At 36.2% G+C, this 23,164-nt stretch overlaps 2 protein-coding genes across 4 annotated transcripts; both read right to left on the reverse strand.

Annotated features, from left to right (window-relative positions):
• Positions 1 to 4,019: 4,019 nt before the first annotated feature.
• LOC127803938 (uncharacterized) lies at positions 4,020 to 10,106 on the reverse strand. Its single transcript, XM_052340592.1, has 15 exons — positions 9,670 to 10,106; positions 9,376 to 9,448; positions 9,233 to 9,254; positions 9,049 to 9,127; positions 8,902 to 8,934; positions 8,392 to 8,540; positions 8,062 to 8,218; positions 6,984 to 7,224; positions 6,559 to 6,800; positions 5,909 to 6,172; positions 5,703 to 5,813; positions 5,326 to 5,550; positions 5,000 to 5,203; positions 4,688 to 4,864; positions 4,020 to 4,564 (listed from the first exon to the last, which is right to left on the reverse strand). Exons 1-15 carry the CDS (start codon positions 9,964 to 9,966, stop codon positions 4,322 to 4,324), a joined length of 2,517 nt encoding a protein of 838 aa, XP_052196552.1. The 5' UTR covers positions 9,967 to 10,106; the 3' UTR covers positions 4,020 to 4,321.
• Positions 10,107 to 10,289: 183 nt separating this feature from the next.
• Positions 10,290 to 22,440, reverse strand: LOC127803945 (peptide chain release factor APG3, chloroplastic). Of its 3 annotated transcripts, XM_052340606.1 has the most exons (16): positions 22,176 to 22,439; positions 21,918 to 21,974; positions 20,371 to 20,451; positions 20,232 to 20,289; positions 20,042 to 20,145; positions 19,855 to 19,906; positions 17,227 to 17,276; positions 16,631 to 16,696; positions 16,388 to 16,552; positions 14,650 to 14,748; positions 14,464 to 14,536; positions 14,202 to 14,334; positions 13,173 to 13,230; positions 11,802 to 11,849; positions 11,408 to 11,491; positions 10,290 to 11,220 (listed from the first exon to the last, which is right to left on the reverse strand). In XM_052340606.1, exons 1-16 carry the CDS (start codon positions 22,314 to 22,316, stop codon positions 11,149 to 11,151), a joined length of 1,341 nt encoding a protein of 446 aa, XP_052196566.1. In that variant the 5' UTR covers positions 22,317 to 22,439; the 3' UTR covers positions 10,290 to 11,148. The 3 variants fall into 3 exon arrangements, with proteins under 3 accessions (XP_052196566.1, XP_052196575.1, XP_052196584.1); XM_052340615.1 differs by lacking the exon at positions 14,650 to 14,748 and having other exon boundaries at positions 22,176 to 22,437; XM_052340624.1 differs by lacking the exons at positions 17,227 to 17,276; positions 19,855 to 19,906 and having other exon boundaries at positions 22,176 to 22,440.
• Positions 22,441 to 23,164: the final 724 nt, after the last annotated feature.

Below are 23,164 nucleotides of genomic sequence, written 5' to 3' on the forward strand. Positions count from 1 at the left end.
GAATTAGAGGTAGTACCTTTTGATAAAATTAGTTGTTGGAAGAGTTTATAAGTTAAAAGCTAGCCAAGCAGTTATAAAAATTTTAAAAATGGAGAGCCAAACAATCTCTTTGGCTCTAAACGATTTACGAATTTAAATTATATATATATATATATATAATACACACACACATACTAGAAACAGGGCACACGCAATGGATGAGCACAAGTCATTTTTGGTAAATTTAATTTTAATTTGGTTAACATATAAAGTTCAATAACTGTATATGAACTCAATCCTATAACGAGGAATACACACAAAAATGAATGGTATTTTGCAATTGGCAATTTATTTGTGTTTTTGGATAATGTCAATTAATTTATTAATCAAATTCAAATGCAAATGCAAAGCTTTGGCACATTCAAATGTATTATCTCAAAGAATTACATGCTACAAAGTTAATCAATCTAGCAAGCTTTACTACTTCTCTAGGTTGGGATTTAATGAGGAGTGGTCCAATACAGAGATGCGTTCGAATAAACTGAAAGCAACAAATCAGGTGTCAAGACATGTTGGACAAATAATTAATCATCACCCTTTCTCTTTCTTTTAAACTCGGGGTGCTTTTTTTTTGTTAGAAGAAACAGCCTGTAACAATGTCAGGTTACAATAACAATGTCAGGTTACAATTGAATTGAAAATCTGACATTATTACGGACTGTTTCTTCTATAACAAAAAGAGCACCCTGAGTTTAAGAGAGGGTGATGATTTATAAAAGTAAAATATGAAAGTATCAAAACTGAAAATAAACACAATATTGTTGACTAATATGTTAAGTTTTCATATTTTTTAAATAAAAAACTAAAACTAAACACAAACAATTAAAAACTGAAGACATAAAATAAATAAGGGTGAGATGGGGTGAAATTCATTTTCCATTCAAATTTTAGAAAATTTTATCACATAGTTTTTGTTTTTTTTTTCATTTGAATACAAATTTTTCTTAAAATTAAGAAATTAGAATTCCAGCGCGTGAGAATTGGAATTCCATGAAATTGAAATTTTATCCCCTTTCCATCCCCAATCAAACACACCCTAAATGATCTTACACTAGGGAGAGAATACCGGCGGCGCCTTCAGCCATACAGATCGACGTCGCGCATGCTGCTACCGCTGTGGTTGTAGTGCTTGTGGCTGATCCAATGCTAGCAATATTGACCGTAACTACGGCTGTAGATTTCACTTCCAAAGTTGGTTTTACTGTCGACCGTAACTACAACAAATTAGAAAAGCACTAAACGAAGTTGATTTCACTTTCGACCAGTCCAGCGCATAAACCCTAAGCAACCTCTCACATAATCATAAACTCACGCAAAGTCTAGAAAGTTCTGAATACCTTTTGAAAAAACCGCCGTTGACGAAGACTACCTCCATTCTCCGGCAAAGGCAGCTCCGGATGAGGCAACGTTCTCCCTCAATCAGAGATTTCCTGCGTCTCGCCGCCGATCGGAGAATTAAGGAGAAGGCTCTCCCTCTACTCTCTCTCTCTCTCCCCCCTTCAATTTCAAACACAATGTATAATAATGATAGTGAATTCCACCGCCAAGCCAATTTGTAGCATCTCTCTCGGTAGCTTACGTCGGGCACGTGATGAGGAGAGAAACAAACGAAGCTTATAACGGATGCTCACGTTTTCAGCACCGCTTTGGTGCACACATCAGCGGTTCAACTTGCCGACAAAACGAAATTACCTTTTTACCCTTCAGCTACAACGCCTTCCAGTTCCTTAGAAACTTACATAGAGGAGACTACCCTCTCGTCACGTTTCCAGCACCGTGGATCGAAGCTTACGTCGCTGGCGGTTTCAGCTGGATTCCATGCACCGTCTCTTCTCGGCATCAATCCTTATCCTTGATTAGAGATGGCAAACGGGCCGAGCCAAATCGGCCGGCTTAAAAATGGGCCAGTAGATTGTTGGCCCTAGCCCGGCCCTACACAGGCCAAGCGAGCCAAACGGGCCCACCCAATTTTTTTTTTTATACCATTTTTGTCCCAGAGACAGGCAGCGTGAGCGAGAGAGGGCGAGGGGCGAGACTGAGAGCGAGTGGCGCAAGCAACAGAGGGTGAGCGAGGGGCGAGGGCGAGGGCGAGACAGAGGGTGAGCGAGGGGCGCGGGCGAGAGCGAGACAAGGGCAACGATGAGCGAGGGGTGCGAGCGAGGGCGAGACGAGGGCGACGGCGAGCGAGAATGAGAGCGAGGGGCGCGGGCGAAGGCAAGATAGAGGGCGAGGGCAAGGCAGAGGGTGAAGGCGAGGGCGAGAGGCGAGGCTGAGGGGGGCGGGGGGGTTTTGTGGCCGATTAACGGGCCAAGTGGGCTAGCCCAGCCCGTCACCATTTGGCCCGGGCCAAGCGGGTCGGGCCAAATCAACCCGGCCTTAAATGGGCCAACAAAATGCTGGCCCTAGCTTGGTCCCGGGTCAGGCCCATTTTGCCATTTCTATCCTTGACAAATGCAGAAGAATATTTTCTAAAAATATATAATTTTGTATCTTATTTAAAAAAAAGAAATACAATTTATAAAAATATTAATATTACATACTTTTTCAACTCAGCATCCTCCTCTCGATGAATCATGAATCAATGTCAACTTGGCAAATCTAGGTGGACGACACGTGGTTTTTGATTTCTATTTTTTTTGTAAATTATTACAGATTTCCTAAATTTTAATTTTTATCAAATATATATTTAAACTTATATATTCGTAAAAATTAAATTTAAAATAATTTTTTTTTTACAAAAATTTATCTAAAATTCATAAAATGATAAATTGCACTTAGACCTCTCCAATACTAATTTTGTCACTTAAATCTTGATTAAATTAATTAAATGATAATTAAGTAAAATTAAAAATTAAATTTAACCAAGCAAAATAAAAAAACTAACAAAGAAAATGCCGAAGAAACTTGGATGCTCGTCGAATAACTAAGTTTTAGTATATCTGAAAAATATTAGATAAAAAATTACGTAACTTTTTTTTATAAATATTGTCAAATAAATCTAATAAATATATTAAAAATAATAAAAATTTAAAATAATTTTAATATTTTATCTTTTTCAATCTATATCTTAATTAAAAAATATTACCTTAATACCCCAACTCACAAATTGCAGTAATCTAGAGTCCCCAATTTGAAAGAAAATTAAAACAATTGAGTAACATGTCCAAACTTTAACATCTATATCATTATTCCAAAATATATATTTGCCTCCAACATTCCTTTTTTTTTTCTTTTTTCTTTTTTTGTCTCAATTGTTCGTGAATTAAAAATACAATATATTTAGTTATAATAATTCATTATAAAACCTTCAAAAGAGATAAAAGAGTCTGTATATGATGAAAATATAAAAGAAAAAAACAGAAATTTGACTTCCATCAACTATTTGAAATATATAATTTAATTATTCACCATTTATTTAAAATTTAAATAATTCAAAAATTAATTTGTCAGATTCTTAGTTGTATCTAAAGAGCTTTAACCCAAAAATCACTTTTTCTATAATTAATCAACATCCTACTCTAAATCTAATTCCACAAATTGTAAAATTATATAATTTTTTTATACAAAATATTATTGATTGATATATCAATAATAATATAATCTATATATTTTATTTTCTTATTCATTTTTTCGTTTTACTTACTGATATGTGAGGTTCTATCATACTTTTTAATTTTTTAAAATCTCTTTGAATTCATCTAAATTATTTTATAAAAAATTTATTAAGCATGCCAAATTAGAGTCAACAAAATAAAATTATAGAAAATCAGTTTGATTTCGTAATATAGAATATATATTATCTTTATTATCTCTCTTTATGGCCAAAAGGTAAAATTTCTCACCTTAAAAGTCTCCGTAACTCAATCTCAAGATTTCTGTAAGAGAAGTTAATCACAAAACTTAATAACAAGATTCAAATACGGGACCTATAATCGGCTATATAACAACTAGAATTTAAGACTTTTTAAGACCAACACATGTACGATTTCAATTGCTGGACTATCTAAGTGGGGGCATCTTTATTATCTCTCTTGTAAGTTGTAACTATGTGAATAAATGTATTTAATTTGATTAATTAATTCAAATAAAAATAAAATTATTACTTGACCTTCTTATGGCAACTTCTCCCTCCGCGTCCATCTCTCTCTAAAGAATTCAAACTTTTGATTGTGCATCACGACGGAAAAATTTGATCAGACCTAAAGACAATTTGATCATCATCATCATGTACATCACATCATCACGGAGCTTCCATGCCCACGACCCAAGTAAACCACAAGTTTTAGGAGGAGGAGGAGGAGGAGGAGGAGGAGGAAGGTTTGGTGGAACGGGAGAGCAGAGCCGCGAGAGATGTCGGGTCGCTAACAGCAGGGCTGCAAGTGAAATTCTGGCAGACATGAGCAGCCGCCACCACCCTCCTGCTGTCACCACCAAGGCTACTGTTCCTTGCCATGCTCGCTATGTTGCTGTTGTTTTCTTCCCAAAATTGCATGTCTTCCTGGTCCGTCGGGTCGACATGAATTACCTGTAAACAGATTGAAACGAGTTCATTCATAGTAGTAGTTGTTTAGGAGGGAGAAGAGTCCAAGATTCGATTTCAGATGGAAATTACAGGCGGCAAGAATATGATAGGAATGAATTGACTCACAGTTGTGTTGGGATCATAGAGTGAATGAACAGTAGCAAGCATGTCTTCAAACTCTCTGGAGGATTTCGGCCCAACCAGGACGACTTGCTTACGGGAAGGGACTGAAACCAAGTCCGCGGCGCAGCACATCAAAGGCACGGCCATAGCCATATCCTTCAATCTCTTCTCGAAAACAGCCTGTCAGCCAGACCAGCGCCAAACCAAAAAAAAAAAAGCAGATCATTACTCGTATTGGAAATACTCCCAATTCCAAAACTAGATTTGGATTTGAAAATGAACGAGGCGGGCTAGGGAATGGAAGGAGGAGCGGACCAGTAAATGTTCGGCATTTTGCCTGTAACGATCAGACCTATTGCCGGAGACCATGGAGGCGAGTCTGATGAGGTTGATCGCTGATACTGAGTTCCCTGACGGCTCAGCGCCATCATGATCTTCTTTCAATCGGAGTAAAACTGAAGGATCCTCGCCGGGGGTATTATAATACCCCCCTCCCTTTATGTCGAGAAACAATTCATCCTACAAAACAAAAAGAACATCTCTAGAAGATTTGAAACACGGTTGCACTACCAATATCAAGCCTACATATATCTACACACACACATTATGCAGGTTAGAGAGTTGGGTTTGATGGTTCATGCCTGGATGTCTTGCAGTTCAATTGCCCACACCAGCCAAAATATTGGGCCGCCGCATTCATAGATATCCAGCAGTCCAGATATTAGAAAAGCATAATCATCAAGAAACCCAGGGGCCTTAGCGGGGCCATTCCTAAAGCTGTGTTGCAGCCTTCGCTTCTGCTGGTCGTACAGGTGCCTCCGGATAAATGATGCCGCCTTTTCTGCAACGTTCATGTACTCTTTTGGCTGAAAGTTTAACATCAACCTCAAGAAAGATCAGTAAATGCACAACAATTGTACGACCACCAATGAAATTATACCTCCTATGAGAAACTTCTGAAGTTAATTAACCCAAAACCCTTGAGCAACCAGAAAAGTTTGAGCTTGTGAAATCTTACATCACAGCCAGCAACGGGGAAGTAAAATTTAGTCCCTTCAGGTTCGCTCTGCAGGATTTTAGAAGCTCTTGCAAAAGATGAAATCGCGAGTCCATTCCATGACACAATTACCTAGCAAGTAACAGGATCTTGTCTTACAACTCCCCATACACCTAATAAATTTTAACACGATCAGCAACTTCTTTCCCATGGATAACAGATGATACCTTATCATCCAGATGAGGCCGCGGCCGTGTTGATCTCACATCAAAAAGTTTCTGCCTACACGTTCCAAGAATCTCAACATACTTTTCAACAGGCATACCAAATTTTGATGCCATCGCAGCAGTACTATTTCTCTCTATTAGAACATTTTTCCCCCTGAATTCATTGTGAGGATCACTCATTCTAGAGAGGTCGCAATTCCCTGATGGTTTTATGTAATAGTGCTCCTTGCAAAGAGTTGCATGCTCTCCAACTGTGTCTTCAACCTTGGAGAATGAAGGAGAAAATAATTTAGGCCAAGGATGCAAAATAATACTCAAGATAGGCCATTACTTATTAAAATTGTATCTCAACTCTTCTGTGTGGAAGGACCTCTATTAGAGCAGATTTGCCATTTCATGCTTCATAGTTTATCTAAAATGTCAAGACTTAACAAAATAGAGAACTGACATAACAGCCATAAGGCCCATAATCATCACAAACTGAGAGGCCCTAAAGAATCAAAAATCATCCCACAACATCAATCATTTCTGGGAAAACAGTGAAGGGTGAATTTGAGAAATCAGATGTGGGGTTGTACAGTTTCAATTATTTAGTAACAGATATACATCATTTCCTCAGTAAGATCTATAGGAAACAGTTTGAAGCATACCTCACGGCCGGTCCATACGTAGAAGGCACCTTCCTTTTTTCTTGCTGCACCCTCTGACTCAGCACTATCAGCATCTTCTGCCGAAAAGATCTCTCCATTGGGTCCAATCATGTCTCTCCTCAAATAATCAAGTATATCCCGAGACATACATGCATAGTCAACATCTTTGGTGATTGAAAAGGCATCTAAATAAACATTCACAAGCTGCCCCTGGTCGTACAACATTTTCTCAAAATGTGGAACTGCAAGTAAACAACCCAATCTCAACAACTCAATTGCAGAAAATAGCCAAAAGTCCATCATAAATAACAAGAAAAGACAAACTTGATAAGATGTGTATTATTAGCAAATTAATGGCAATCAACTACCCATTTCTTAAGAACTTAATAGGGAACCACAGGGAAATTCATATTCAATAAACTAACCATGCCAGCACTCATCCACGCTGTATCTATGAAAACCACCTCCTACGTGGTCATGGATGCCTCCTCTTGCCATGCACTGCAGGCTAAACAACACCATCTCTAAGGTTTCTTTTGCTTTGCCCAATTTCCCAGATTCCTCCAACTTTTTTGACCAGTAAAGCATTAACTGAACCTCAACTGGTCTAGGGAACTTGGGGGCAGATCCAAAGCCGCCATACTTGGAATCATACGTTCCAGAAAGCTATTTAAAAAAAAAAAACATGAAGCAGAAAACCTTAGAAGAGCATAAAATACATATCTGGATTAAGGTAAACCAGAGAGAGAGATCCCAGTTGCTAAAACCTCCATGAGACTAATTGTAATTTTTCTAGGAGGAAGGAGTTTTCTTTTCCTAAGAGAATTAGAGTCCACAACACAACTGGATTCCTTCATTGCCATGAATGTCCTTGTCCTTGTCCTTGTCCTTCTAACATTAACTACAACAACTATCATATCACATTCACACAACACCAACATGTGGAAACCATGGGCTTCATAAGATCAATGGCAGCCAATGCCATTAGTACACCATTATTATCTGAAGATCATATGATAATTATATGCAAGTAAATAATACACTCAACAGAAACCATACTCTATCAATGCCAAAAACAGGAGGGGTCAATCCACTATGGACATTTTGGAAATTTAAATTTGGTGTGTTAGAATTTAAGTGGGAAAACTGAAAACCACTGTATTTGCCAGATTGACCATAGTTGCATGTGCATTCTGTTTGTGTGAGGCACCTATAAATCCCAGACGAGTAACAAATTATATCACTTTGTTATGATGGGACAACCTGTGGTTATTTCAATGCAAGGCATATGAGATGTCATTATCAGTCTTGCTCTTGATAAAAAATATGACCAGACTGGTCGTCTAATCTAAGCTCCAAAGCACAAGAAGCCATAGTCCACAAGAGCACCACTAAAGCAATTTGGGGCAAGGCACCATCCATCTTAACAAAACTCATATTAAATGTCTTATACCTAAATCAAAATAGAAATAGATAGCACTTCTTCTCATGCAAAAATCTTACATGCTCTGCACATAGTTCTAGTGCATCGTGTGGAATCCCATCTGGTAGTTTACTAGAAATTGCACTGGCTGACATGGCTTCTGATAGTTGTTCAATTGCAAAAGCACCACTCCTTACAAGGACGTCTCGTTTATTGTCCCAAGCCTCCTTCACCTTCCTGAAAGAATGCACCAAACAAGTAGAAGAGGGTATACTTATCACCCAAAAAAAAGGCATAAAAGAAATAACAAACACTAGCCGACATTGACACAACTCAAGACGCAGAAAAGATAATGAGGCAAATCAATCACGATTTTTGGTACTGGACAAGAATTGGATTGAAGCCCTCACCTAAGCACAGTTTTAAACCCTGGCCTTCCGTACTTATCATCTGGAGGAAAATAAGTTCCACCCATCAAGGGCTTCAGATCTGGTGAAAGGAAGACACTCAGAGGCCAACCTCCACCACCATATAAAGCCTGCACGTAAGTCATGTATACCTGGGAAAATAGAAGAATTTTCTCAGCAGAATAGAGAACGAATTACTGGGGATGCATCTTTGATATGATACTGCTTTCACATTATTAACTGATAATACAAAAAATTATGATACATGTTCTCTTAGATTGAAATTAAATGCCGGTGCAACTAGAAACTTCCACAGCACTTGGAGATTAATACCAACGCTGGACATGCTGTCAATTCCGTTCAATTAGAATGGTGGCATGGAATGTATTGTCAGAATGTTAACAATGTAGACAGAACGAATAGCAGTTGAGAATTGTAAAGAATGAATTTACAGTCAAAAAGAAAGAACTCGAAAGAAGATAATACTATATCCTCCTGGGCTCATATGATTACCTTATCGACATCTGGCCGTTCTTCTCGATCCACCTGTTGGTTCCAGGGAAGAAAATAATTGTTCTTGTTAGTGTAGCATAAATTTGCCTCTCTGCAAGTAGATGAGATAGTTGACACTGATGTACCAAAGCAGAAGCAGCCACTGACCTTGATACTAACAAACCAATCGTTCAGTAATTTTGCAACTTCTTCATTCTCAAAGGATTCCACCTCCATCACGTGACACCTTCTCAATGGTTTCCCACCAAAAGAGCAAGGTTTAACCATGCGCCATGGAAAAAAGAATTAAACAAAGAAAGAACAACTTCAGGAGAGAAGGGCAAAACCTCACCAGTGGCATGTGCTGTATCCAACTTTGGAGAGACGAGCAGCCAAAAAATTGAAAACTCATGACAGTTAAGTCTCATAATTCGGCTAATTAATTGGAAGACAAACAATTGTATATAACGAAAGAAATACAGGATTAGTATGTACTTGACAAGAAGATGGGAACGTCTCTCTTTCGAGCTTCCTCGAAGGCCTCTTCACCCCATGGATACCAATTGACCTTCAGATTACCAAGGAATAAAAAAATAAAAAAACTAGATAGGTATTGCAATTAAGGTCAGGGAAATGCAAATTTTGCTTCATTGGATGGCCTTAATTGAGGTCAAATTATAATTTCTTTGCTTTTTTTTTTTTTTTTTTTCTTATCCTTGTTCTATCCATCCAAACATAGCCCAGACAAGTAAATCAGAGAAATTGGGAAGAGCCTCCTGATTCACATACCGGGTTGTGAGCGTGCTGAAGAAGGTACGGGCTGTGCTCGGCGGCTAGACGATTGGTGTGCTCGTGGTGAGTCTGTGAAGTGGTGGGCTTCTGGGACTGTTCGGCCATGGCCAGGACCTTGAGCGAGTGAATGGATCGAGGAGAAACAGACGAGAGAGGGCAGCAGTGCGAGACGAAAAGGGCAAAGGGTGAGTGTCTTCTGGGCGAAGTGTGATGGTGCGAGAGAAAGCGGCGAAGAGGAAAAGGGGAATGGAAGAACAATCTTCTGATGATCATGGGAAACGAGACCGTGGTCATGGGCTTCTAATTTTATATTGGCGGTAGATGAGATTGAGGAAAGCTCAAGATATGGGCTAGAAAGGAGAAGCGGCAGGGCTCGGCGGGGAGTGGTGGTGGCGATGAGTAAAAGCCGCCACTTGGAGCTTCCACTGCCCGCCAAGTGCAGACCTGAGCTGCCCCTCAAATTGGACAAAATATCTTTTTCAGGCAACTTTTATTCACCTAAATGTTTTCTGGGTTATTCTGATTTTTTTTTTTAAATCAGCAATTTTAGATTTCCTACTATTAATTTTTTATAAATCTGATTCATATTCATGAATCAAATAAAATTTTACTTAAAAGATGACAATTGTGGTCTTAAAAAATAATTTTATTTAATATTTTTTAGCTTAAATTTTAATTTAATGCAGAAGTCTTCTCACCGGGTCGAAATTTATTTCTTTACAAAATATTAAAAGAAATATCAAACTGTAACTAAAAGATATAAACAATAACATATATATATAACACAAACATAATTAATTAATACAACCATCCTGATCTATCTATCTCTCAATTAGAGTTTTGAATTATTATTATAAAAATAATTGCACATACCTGCCACCTCAAGTTATCAGACAAGTAAATGAGATTAAACACTACTAAATAAACATATATTGAAATTATAAATGTTTGTTTTTTTCTGATTTAAAATGCAATAAGTAATTAAAAGGGTAAGTTGTCGCTTAATTCTACAAGAATTCTTCCATTCATTCAAGATAAGGCAGGGATTTGTTGTAGTTATCAATGGCATCTAAGCATTGATACGAGAATTCCAAAACCATTCTCTCATAAGCCACAATGTATTTTACTCATCGAAACAACAGTAATCCTTGTTTGTGAGAGATCTTAAAGAACGAACAGATACAGAGCAGCATCTGCTACGGATAGAAATTTAAAAGATGATTTCAAGAAATCCAATGGCCATAATGAATTCAAACAAAAAATTCCTATATAGATAGGATCAGGTCTTGACGATCGATGGATCCCTAGTCATGGACACAGGTCGTCTTTCATAAAAGGAACAGATTTTTTAATTTTAGCTCGACATCATCACAGTCATCTAACAACCTACCAGGTTTACGAATGAACGGAAGCCTCTGCATCACACCCCACTCCCTGCAACTGGAACCATTCAGGATGGATGTCAGGCGAGATGAGCTAGCTAGCTGGTGCCCCCACCGATTCTGCAAGTTCCTCCAGTAGTTCCTTCTGTTCCAGAGCCGAGCAAGACTGGAAGAAGAAGTAGTTTTTAAAGATGGCCATTGGCCGGTATCTTTGTATTCAAAAGAAAATTACAACCTTCTCGAAAATTACTTGACATCGTACTCACAAATCCATCCAGGAGGGGCATATGCATGTATGTGAAATCATCAGACATGTTAAAAATTAAAGTCATTCTAAAATATGGCAAATGTACCTCGACTGCTGTCTCAATGTCACCATCAAGAAATGAAGTGAGCTCAAAGTTCATCTTGAGTCGATGGTCAGTAACCCTATTGTCCTGGTGGCAGATATCACAAGAAGTTAAATCCTAACACCCAACTTTATTAAGAGAGACATAAACCAACAAATTAACTAAAATGTACGTGTTTTAATTGAAGCAGGAATCCTGCATTTCCAAACCCCGCCTTGCTCTTGTTTACTATACATTATTTCACAAAAGGTGAAGAGACATGGCTACATACATAGCCGCTTTCTTATTGCCTATCTCACGTACGAAGGGCTCAAAATTTTCAAAGGGTCCTGTAAAATAACAAAGGTCCACGGCATGCTATATTGAGCTCAAGGGAATTAAAACATTGTGCTAGTACCTTGTAATTGTATGTTCTAATCTTCTCAGCTCGAGCACCTGTACCCACCTGTCATTTTTTTTTATAAACTTGATCATTAAATTTTAATCATCAAAACATCAGAATACTTAGCAACCTTAAATTTCAATTAAAAGGAATGCTCTGTGAGCTTGCATATTATATATATATATATATATAATACTATAGTAGAAACTAAAGAACACGATATGAATAAGGCCATAATGTCCCCTCAATATATTGGGAATTGCAATTATAGATGTGTAAAATAGAAGCCATATCCTATTCATCAGAGAAATTCAAACATTGGAATGACAATAACCATGTCTTCCTGAGTTCATGACTGAATACAACAATATTAAAAGTTTACCGTTTAGCATTTCCAAGATCAATTGTCCCCAATCATTTGCTCTTTGATGATATAATTGGCAAGCTAGAATTCAAGTAGCCAACCCCACCTAGTGGGACTAAGGCTTGATATGTTGTCCTTTTTATACTCTTTGATACAATTTCATCATGTAAGGCATACCGGGAAGAAAAAAAAAAAAAACGTATCATGTAGCACAAGAAAGTATAGAACATAGATTATTTCTACTTTTTTTTTTTTTTTGCACAGTTTATTTCATCATCATGCCAAAACAATTATAAGATAACAAAAGGATTTGTGAGAATTTGTTAGTCAAATCTATATGTTGAAATACTTGATCTACATTTTTTATTCTTGCTTAGCAAGGACCTACGGCTTTTCATATAGAAGAAAACCAGAAGTGGCTGTTGCACTACCCTCTCACACACACATCACATTGATCCTTTCTATTACTTCTAAAAGTTATATCAACAAAATTTTGAAATGAAAAACAGAGAATCCAGGCAAAAAGATTAGCAGATATTCTGCAGGGCAACTTCTGTACTTCTGAAAAGTCTTATTGCACTTTTTGAAGTAAAATTTTAAAATTTATACTAGGAGTTGGTAATTTTAATCAGAAGAAAACAGTCAAACAATGTACGCTATTATGGTATAACATATTTGAGTGCCATGATCTAAGAAATATGAAAGTTTCTATGAAGAAGCAATAATATTGTTGTAACAAGAAGAGGCAAAAATTCTAGATATATATCTCAAAGGAACACTGCGAGTTCTTGTGTAATCAAAAACTGAAAGCTAAAGTAACCAGAGGTTTAATTTTGATGGTCCAGAATTTTCCTTCAAGAGTTAAGTTATAATATTAACCGAATCAATTCAAGAAAACATATTGAAAGGTAGCAGGACGTATTCATGCATATTGGCTTGCCAAGGGAGAAAACTCAGCACAACCACAATCTTTCCACTGTACCATTCAGATTCAACAATTCCCATAAGCAAAGAATTCAGACCTGCAATTTTCTCTGGTTCCTTATCCTTTCTTGCTGCTCCCTTACTTTAATCTCATACCTGGAACAAGGTCATGGATCATCAATCATCTCAATAACTGTAACTGAGGAATTTGGCCAAAAACATAGGTCCTGGCCTACTGAGGAAGTTGAAGTAAAAACACATGCATCAAGTACAAAAGAAAACTTCTTATAGAGTCAACTTGAGGAAAATTTATCAAATTTAAGTTACCCCAAGTAATTGGGCAAAAGGCTTGTTGGATGAATAAAGAAAACAAAAAAGTGATATAAATACAAGAAGATAAAAAGAGACACCATAAGCAATAAGGACCATGTTAGGGGTCCCACTTCAAAATATGATAGTAATTTATTCTGCAGCCATAAAGTTTTGGATGCATTTCTGAAATTTTTCCTCAAGTAGATTTTTCATAGTGCCCAGGATGATCAGTTCAAGTTGATAGGGTGCTAGGGTTGACCTAGTTTACCATGTGTGTCCCACCATTCCTGCGTACCAACAGCAGGACTGTAAATTTTTACAGAAACTTGTCCCCAGACACAGTAAGATCTCTTGCAAATTCAAAAATATAGAAACATCAGGAACCATTATGGGGGGAATGCATGAGTGAGAATTACAGAAAGAGTGATTAAAGGAGCAATGGGAATAGAGATCACATCCAAAACAACTCTGAACCATGGAAACAGAAGAACAAATAAAGAAAAATTCAATTAGCAACTAATTTCCCACATATGCTTAAAAAGCATATGCTATGTTCATAACTGCTATAAGCATATTCTATCTTTACAATAAACTGACAACCTTAAGTGTAATATGCTTGTATAATAAATACCCCATGTTAAAGATGACATGGAAAAGAGAAGCAGAAAGAAAAATCATATGGCTATAACAATAATAAAACAGTAACTTGCTTCAACATTGGTCTTCTGTGCCATCTCCATCTCAGAAAATCAGAATATATAAACAAATATAATATTAGGCACTATAACAACTTTGCTCATCTGATGAAGTCTCACAATTTTGCTCGCAACAATTGAAGAGCTCGGTTCTTGTTCTGGAGTTGAGTTCTTTCTTCAGTGCAAAAGATTCGGATCCCAGTTGGTTTATGGACAAGATCAACAGCTGTCTCCACCTTGTTGACATTCTGCCCTGCAAGGTAAATTCATTGCATGAGATATATGTTCAGAAGAAGAAAATTAAAGAATAGAAAAATTAAGATGTTCACATAACAGAAGTTGATTTCTTAACAAGAAGGTAATCAAGAATTTCTGATATTACCTCCAGCCCCGCCAGACCTTGCTGTTGTTAATTCTATATCTTTTGGATCAATTACCACCTCAACTTCATCAGCCTGAAAAGGAATGTGGCAGGACAACCAAGAACACCAAGAACGGAAAACATCAAGTGATGCTTTGATTGAGGAGAGCATAAAGAGAATAAGAGAACATAAGTATTTGCAATTACCACATCAAGTTTATGAAGAATAAGAAGAAAAGAGGCAGCATTTGCAATAACCAGGTGAAGTTTATGAACCATGCCATATTCATATAAGCAAACACACTCCTGGAACAACAATATTTGTCAACGCTCTTTCCTTTCTTTCTTTCTTTCTTTTTTTTAAACAGGCACCAGATGATGTGGTGTTTCCAGGTTGTACAAGTTGGTTTTGCAATATTAACTATGTGATAGAACTTGACCATATCAATTATCTTCATTCACCATCATCTCATGAAATTTTTCCATATAAAGATGGGTGCTAGAACCTTACCTCGCCATTCCCTCGCTAGAGGGTTGTGTCAGTTAGGGCATCTAGGTGTAAAATTTTGCTAGATTGTTCTTTTTGCATGGATTTATATTGTCAATATGACTTTGAAAATTCAATTGATATTATGAATGTCATGCTACCGACCCTACTTGGCTAGGATAAGATGCAGTTGATGATGATGATGAAATATGCACTACATGTTCTTCTTTATTCATTGGACATCCTATTGGATTTAAGGATCACATTAAATACTTTCCAATCTGTAACCATAAAACGCTAGTTTCCATAACCATAAAATGCTTTCTTTTCTTATGAATTTCCATTTGTCTACAATAATATCAAGCCTCAATCCCGCTAAGTAGGTTGGTTACATGAACTATAGCTCGCCAATCATCTCTATCTATGGTCATATCTTCTATAATACCCATATAACTCATATCGCGCCTAGGAGTTTCCAACCAAGTTTTTATTCGTCATCCTCTACCTCTTTTGCTAGAAAAAATTATGCCATTCCATCCACTCTCCTCATGAAAGTCTATATCAATCCTCTTTTCAAATAGCTAAACCATCTTAATCATATCTCACGCTTCTTATCTTTGATACCACTCCAACCTTATTATGAATAACCTAATTTTTGTTTCTATCCTTTCCTACATGACTGCACATCCATTACAACATTATCATCTTCATTAAGCTCGTATTTTGCACATGCTGATGCTTTACTGCAGTAAAAAAAAGTGGTGATATAGCCATATTATAAATTTTTCCTTGGAGCTTTTAATAGATTTTTACTATCACACAAAACCCCAAACACACTTTTTCATTCTTCTATCAGGATATTATCTGTTCTAACTGCTTTACTATTCTTTAGCTTTTCATGGCTTATTGACTTTTTCTTCTTTCTTTGCCATGACAAATGTTTTTTTCATTTTTATGCAACAATAATTTTTCAGCTAAGTTTTATTATTTCTTATGGCATGTGATTAACATGCGTATGGAATGCTAAACATTTAAAATATGAAATTATGGCTCCCTAATTTTGCATTTTCATTATATTTGCATAAAAGTTATGCCATATATATTCATCAATTATGTATACAAGTTAAGTATATCCCTAGCATGTTAAATGTGGCATCCTTTTGAATCGTCATGCCTGCATGTCCATGTCATGTTGTATTCATCCCACATGTTTGTGTTCAGTCTGATAGGCCAATACAAAGTACACAATGAAGGTGAAACTTGAACATCTGATATCTGTTCATAGGGAAAGAAGTACTTAGATCATCCTGGTGTCAAGATAAGTGGATATTACAAAGTAACACTGACAATGTTGAACTAGTTCTGCCAGCATTATAATTAAGCTACCCAGACTGACATGTAAAATCATTTCAAAGCCCAAATATAGGTGGTGTACTGAATGCATAAGAAAATATATACCTCTGGCATAATAGCTATAGTGGCTGTAGATGTATGAACACGGCCCTGAGCTTCTGTCTGAGGTACACGCTGGACCCGATGAACACCAGACTCATATTTTAGTTTGCTATAGACACATTTTCCTTTGACCTCCATGACATATGTCTTGAATCCTCCTTTTTCAGCCTTAAGAGGAGAAAAGAATTTGGTTAGTGGCAATAGAAAAGATAGCACAAACATTAAGCAAGGAAGTGGAACTTCTACCTCAGAGCTTGAAACTGGGGTGCACTTCCATGAGTTACGCTCACTATATTTTTCATACATTCGTACCTGAAAGACATCAAAGAAGTTAGCATCAAAGGAGATGCTTGGAAATTTGTGCTGGTGTGTTTTAAGGACTTCAAAGCAAGCTTTCTTTATTGACCTATTCTAAGAGGAAGAGTTCAGATTTAAAAGGATGCTACTTCAGACTCCACAATGAATTTTCTATTAACTTCATTAACAATGGTTTCCTGTTAAGTTAAGAAGATGTGGTTCGGTGATTCTTCATCTAAGGAAGTCATAACGGTATGGTTACTTCAGGAGATTGGTTCTGCCAGTGTAGTATCCAATGATGAAGCATCAAGCTCAAGGCCACATATATGTATCCATAAGCAAAGGATAATTTATATTCCATATCCATGTCATGTCAGACTTTAACAAGTAGAAGCAAAAAACTTGCATAGACCAGAATTTAAAATACAGAGAAACAGAATTTTTGCATATGATGGATTTGGGAGGAGGGGCCAACTCCACATGGTGGGATAAAGGCTTGATATATTATTGATGGATTTGATAGGAGGAAAGAGAAATGTACCTACAAGATCACCAGCCCAAAGTCCAGCCTCATCACCACCAGTACCGGCCCTCACTGTAGAAAAAGGATAAGGAATTGAGTGCATTAAATGAAGACTATAAAAAAAGTTCAGTGAGAAAAATAGACTATCACCAAAAACAAGCAAAGAATCGATGATAAGGCACTTAATGCAAATCAGACACAGATAAGTAACTTAGAGATGTCAAACAAGCAGCACAGCCCATAGGCCCAGGATTAACTCTACTGGCCTGGGGTGAGCCCAGCAAACCTAAATCTTTTTTTATTCTTTAATTCATGATTTAGAAAAACAAAATGTTCGATAATACACGAATCATAAATTAAAAAAATAGAATAAATGTTGACATAAATGTACATAAACACAAAAGTGGGTTGACAATTTAAATATAGAAAACTTAGGGCCTGTTCTCTTTCCCGTTTTCGGGCCGTTTTCTATTTTCAATTTTTGAAAACATTGAAAATGCGTTCTCTTTATCATTTTTCAAAACGCGTTTTTAAAAACAACCAAAAATTTTGTTAAGGAAACTCAAAACAACAAAATGTTGTTTTGGGCGTTTTTAGTGAAAATACACTGAAAACACAAAACATTTTGAAAACGCGGAAAACAGCCCCCAACCCCCCCCGCGGGCACACGCAGACCCACTTCCCCCCCCTCTCTCTCTCCTTCTCCCCCCATCTTCTCTCTGTTCTCGCTCTCCTCTTCTGGCCATCGACACCCATAGCCACCGCCGCCGCCGACCTTCAACTCCACCGCCACCACAACCAGCGCCCCTCAACGCCACTGCGACCAGTACCGCAACCACCATCATCGACCTTCAACCCCATAGCTGCCACCGCGACCAGCACCCCCCTCCGCCACCTTCAACCCCACAGCCAACGCCACCGCAACCAGCCCCCCCCCCACCACCATCGCAACCAGCCCCTCATCGCCACCGCGACCAGCCCCCCCCCACCACCATCGCAACCAGCCCCTCATCGCCACCGCGACAGTATCGCGACCAGCGCCCCTCACTGCCATAACCACAGCGACCACCCGCCACCCCCCTCCCCCCCCCCAGAAAACCCTAGAACGAAGAAGATGAGATGAGTTGCGGCTGATTTGATTTTTTGTTTTGTTATTTAATTTTTTTATTTTATTTATTTATTAAACTGAATATGTGATATATTTTATTTGTATTAATTTTTTTAAATGATATTTATAAGGTTGTTGATTTTTTTTTATTTGAATTTTATTTTATAGTTTAAAATTTTGAATCAAATTTATAATTTATTAAATAAAATATCATAATAACAAAAAAAAAAATCGTTTTTAAAATTTCAAAGTAAACGCGTTTTCTAGTTTTCTGTTTTGAGAAATAATTTTTCAAAATGACAAAAAGAACGCATTTTTAAAAATTTCAAAACAGACACTCAAAACACAAAACTCAAAATGAATTCAAAAGTCAAAACACAAAACTCAAACACAAAGAGAACACCACCTTATTATTTGTGTACAACAATTTATAAAAACTAATTACTTTAATATTTTAATGCACTTGCTGCATATGTAGCAAGGAGGAAAGGGGTTGAACTGAGGCAGGTGGGTACAGTTACAACTCACAAGTAGATACATGTGATAAACAATAACAAAAACAGAATGGCACAAAACTAAGGCCGCGTTCTCTTTGTTGTTTTCAGGTCATTTTTAATTTTCAATTTTTTAAAACAATAAAAATGAGTTTACTTTGTTATTTTTACAAAAGCACTTTCGAAAATAATAAAAAAAATTGTAAAGAAAACCCAAAACAACAAAAAAAAAATTGGTTATTTTCAGCCAAAACAATCTCTAAGTCCAAAACATAGAAAACACAATCAAATTTTCATGTTTTGGCTCTAAAAAAGAAAAGGAAAAAAAAAAAGAAAACAAAGAAAACAAATTATTCTTAAATTTTAAAAATAAAATTATATATTTATTTAAAATTTAAAAAATATAATATATCTATATTATAATTAAAAATATAAGATAACATATAGTATATTATTAAGTATATTATATATATTATGTATAATAATATTTAATATAAATTATCACTCAAATGTTAATAATTTACTAATCAAACTTATTGTTTTATTTTAATAGTAAATTTTTATTTAAAAGAATTAATTTTATTATTTAATAATTAAATTCATTGAATAAAATATTATAAAATAATTTTTCTCTAAACGCATTTTTTAATTTTATATTTTAAGAAATAATTTTTTAAAATGACAAAAAGAACACGTTTTCAGTTTTTTGAAAATAGACTATCAAAACAGAAAACTGAAAATGAATTTAAAACTCAAAACTAAAAATTGAAAACGCAGAAAGAACACAGCCTAATATTTTTCTCCCAGTGTAGCATAAAAATGAACTTATCTCTCTTTACTAATCACAATTCACAAGGAACAATATTAGATGACAATGGTCACATCTCTTCATGTATGGTATGTAATACTTCTGATTCAAAGTTTTTCCATTACATAGCCACTCATTTATTTTTGCACATTTCATGGAAAAATAGAAGTTCAACCAGCATTTGAGCCAAGAGAATGACTCAAAGATGAGATTTCCTGTTAAATGAAAAAACTAGTTTACCTTCAAGCAATATATTTCTTGTGTCTAGGGGATCACTAGGAAGCAACAATACCTGACAATTTGGGACGATATCAATTTTTAGAGGAAGGCAAAAATATTAAAAACTAGAGGCACAGAGGACTGCCAATGCTTAGCAGGTCTACATATCTACTCTGATAAATGTCAAAATAAATTATAATATAAAAACCTTGAGCTTCTCCTCCAGCTCTTGGAGTTGACTGGACAAGGTTTCAATCTCAGAAGCTATCATCTCTGCCATGTCATCATCGCCACCTTCTTCTTTCGCTAGAGCTGGTATGAAGATAATGAAGCCATAAAAATTATTAAAGATTTTCAGAAATATTGAGCAGGAGCACAAAATGGGGGGCTTGGGTAACCTTTTGTTTCTTCTAATTGCTTTTCACAATCCTTGAATCTCCTGTAGGTTGACACAACCTACTAGTTTGAAGAAAGCAAAATAAGTGTTTCACAGTCTCTTATCATGAGAAAGATAAAGAATATTGGAAACTGCAGTACCTCATTAAGCTCCGCCATAGATTGTGCCAACTTTTGGTATTCACTAGGATTTGAGACTACATCTGGATCAGCCAGCTTGACCTGCATTAAAGATTAGAATGTTTCAACACCATCAGCAAGCAACAGTACATGAACTACCAGAGTGGCATGGCAAAATAAGAAAATGCAGTCAATACATTTTTTTAGGTTTATATATCATTGATGCACTCAAACAAAAAAGACAAAATATAATAAATAGTAGGATAGCAGCTAGACTATAAGTGAAGTATACTTGATTTAGGCTTGTTTCTGGCCTGATAAAGCCCATGATAAAAGGCTAAATAGACAGAGATACACAAATAACAAATGCACAGATGAACACATTCTTGAAAAGAGGCCAATTCAAAATGAGAATGTAATTTGCATAGGTCAAATTAAAAGGCAATGGGCACAGTTACAGATGTCCAGTTTGAGCTCATAAGAAGATGAGCAATGTCAACCGATGCAATGATATATCTCAGTAGAGAGATGTACACAGCCCCTTGTGATGAATTGCTAACATGATGGAAAGAAAAAAATAATCAAAATAAAAATATAAACTACAGTCAGTACAGCAACCTAGTCTTAATCCCACTAGGTTGGGTTGGCTACATGAATTCTAGCTCATCAATCTTTTCAATCCATGATCACATCATTTGTAAAGTCATAGGATATATCTCATGACATGTTTAAGAGTTTCTCTAAGTTTTCTTTGATCTTTCTCTGACTATTTTTGCTACATTTTGTTTTTTCATTACATCTAATCTCCTCTCATGCATCCATAGGTTTTTGTATCACATGTCCAAAACTATATTAAACATATCTCATGCACATCATCTTCAATAGGTATCACTCCAACCTCATTACAAACAACTTGATTTCTAGTTTTGCCTTTTATTACTTGGGTGCAAATCAACTGCAACGCCCTCAACTTAGTTATGCCCATATTTTGCATACGATTCTCTTATTTATGAAACCAAGATGCAAAAGAACATTCCTCAACTATTCCTGTTCTTCAAGACTTGCTATGAATCAGTAGATGAGATTAGCAGGCCATCTATGCATTTGTTGTTCCCTTGTTATTTTTCAACAATATACTTGTGAACCCTACGTTTCTTCTAAGCCAGGAGACCAAAACTCAGTTTCCTTTTCCTTTTCATTTTTTTCTTTTCCTTCCATCCTTCCATTTGTTTATTTTTTCCTGCTAGAATATCAAAGGTGCTTGTCCATGTCACGGGAACTAAACATCCATATTTTTTATCAATTTTCAAAGGGAAAAAAAAAAATAGCACAATCAAGAACCAAGGGGTGGTGAGGATTTAGAGAAACAAATTAAAAGAAAATAAGCATATTATTGCACCTTACGTGATTGGCATAAACAAGTATATGGGAAGAATGAATGAAGTGGTAAATAAGTGAATCACTCATAAAAGTACCAAATCTAAGACAAAAACACAAATAGTCCTTAACAGACAGTAAAAAAAAAAAACAACAACAACAAAGAAAGAAATAAAGAAATGGAACCCTACCGATAGTTCTTTCCACGTTTTCTCGGCAGATTCCAGCTTTGTTATTAGGTAGGGCTCCTGCAATTCTATCATAATCACCGTTAGAGACCAACTAAATAGAGCGTGCAATTTCCCCTTTCGACGGCATTCTCACGAAGGAACAGAAATTTTGATATTTTGGCTTCTCTTTTCAACGCAAACAGAGTGCTATCAGGGAAGAATCATAAACTACGGAATCTAAGTTCAAGAATCAAGAAAATATGGGGAAACTGAACGCACCGCCATGCAAACGATTCTGCCCGATGCCCTGTGAGTCGCCGGAGGTCGAAACGTGAGCGGCGTTCTCCATAGGCCGCCAGGAACACGTCGCAGCGCGATGGGAGAGAGTCGAGCTGTGAAGTTCGGCGTTAAGCTAATCATCGTTCGACGGTTGAACGCAGAGCGACGAACGGAAGGGTTCGGATGAAGAAACGGTTGGGCGAGAAGGGAAGACAGAATGGTGTGAATGTGAGCTGATAACGTCGCCTATGCTGGGCTCCAAAGCCTCGGCTGAACAAAAAATATAATTTGCATTAGCCTTCACCTTCAAACACATTTTTAATTAATAAATAAAATTAAGAATGCCCCCCTCGAAATGGTAAGCTTAAACCAGCCCGATATTTAAGTAAATTCTAGCTACATCTTTTATTACGTGTCACCTTTGTTCTTTTACTGTTAATTAACTGCAATTACCAAAATGCTTAATAAATTTGTTACCTCTCAACAATTAAAAAATATATTATTTAATTTTTAATATATAAAATATCAAAATTTTATATTTCAATTATTAAAAATTATTACTCTAAATTCTTATTATAACAGAACGTTAGTACACGTATAAGCGTATCTATTTTTCTAAGTGTCAGCCACATAGATGACTAATTAATAGTATTTGAATAGATTAATTGATTTATTGTCTTTCTTTAACAATTAAAAAAATATGACATTTAGTCGTTGATGTACAAAACGTCAAAATTTTATATTTTAACTATTCAAATTTATTATTTTAAGCTTTTGACCATGCTATTGGTATCCCTTGACCTATACAATGTATTACAAATGATAAAAATATCTCTCACACCTCATTACATTGGGTGAATGGTATTTTTGTCATACGTCTCATCGACTTATGTGAAGAATATTTTAGACATTTTAACAAATTTGTGTAGCTCAATGTGTAAGTCATAATGTACCAATAATATTTTTTTTAAGCATTTATCATGAGATAC

Source organism: Diospyros lotus, chromosome 1 (assembly GCF_014633365.1).
Source record: "Diospyros lotus cultivar Yz01 chromosome 1, ASM1463336v1, whole genome shotgun sequence".
NCBI lineage: Eukaryota > Viridiplantae > Streptophyta > Magnoliopsida > Ericales > Ebenaceae > Diospyros > Diospyros lotus.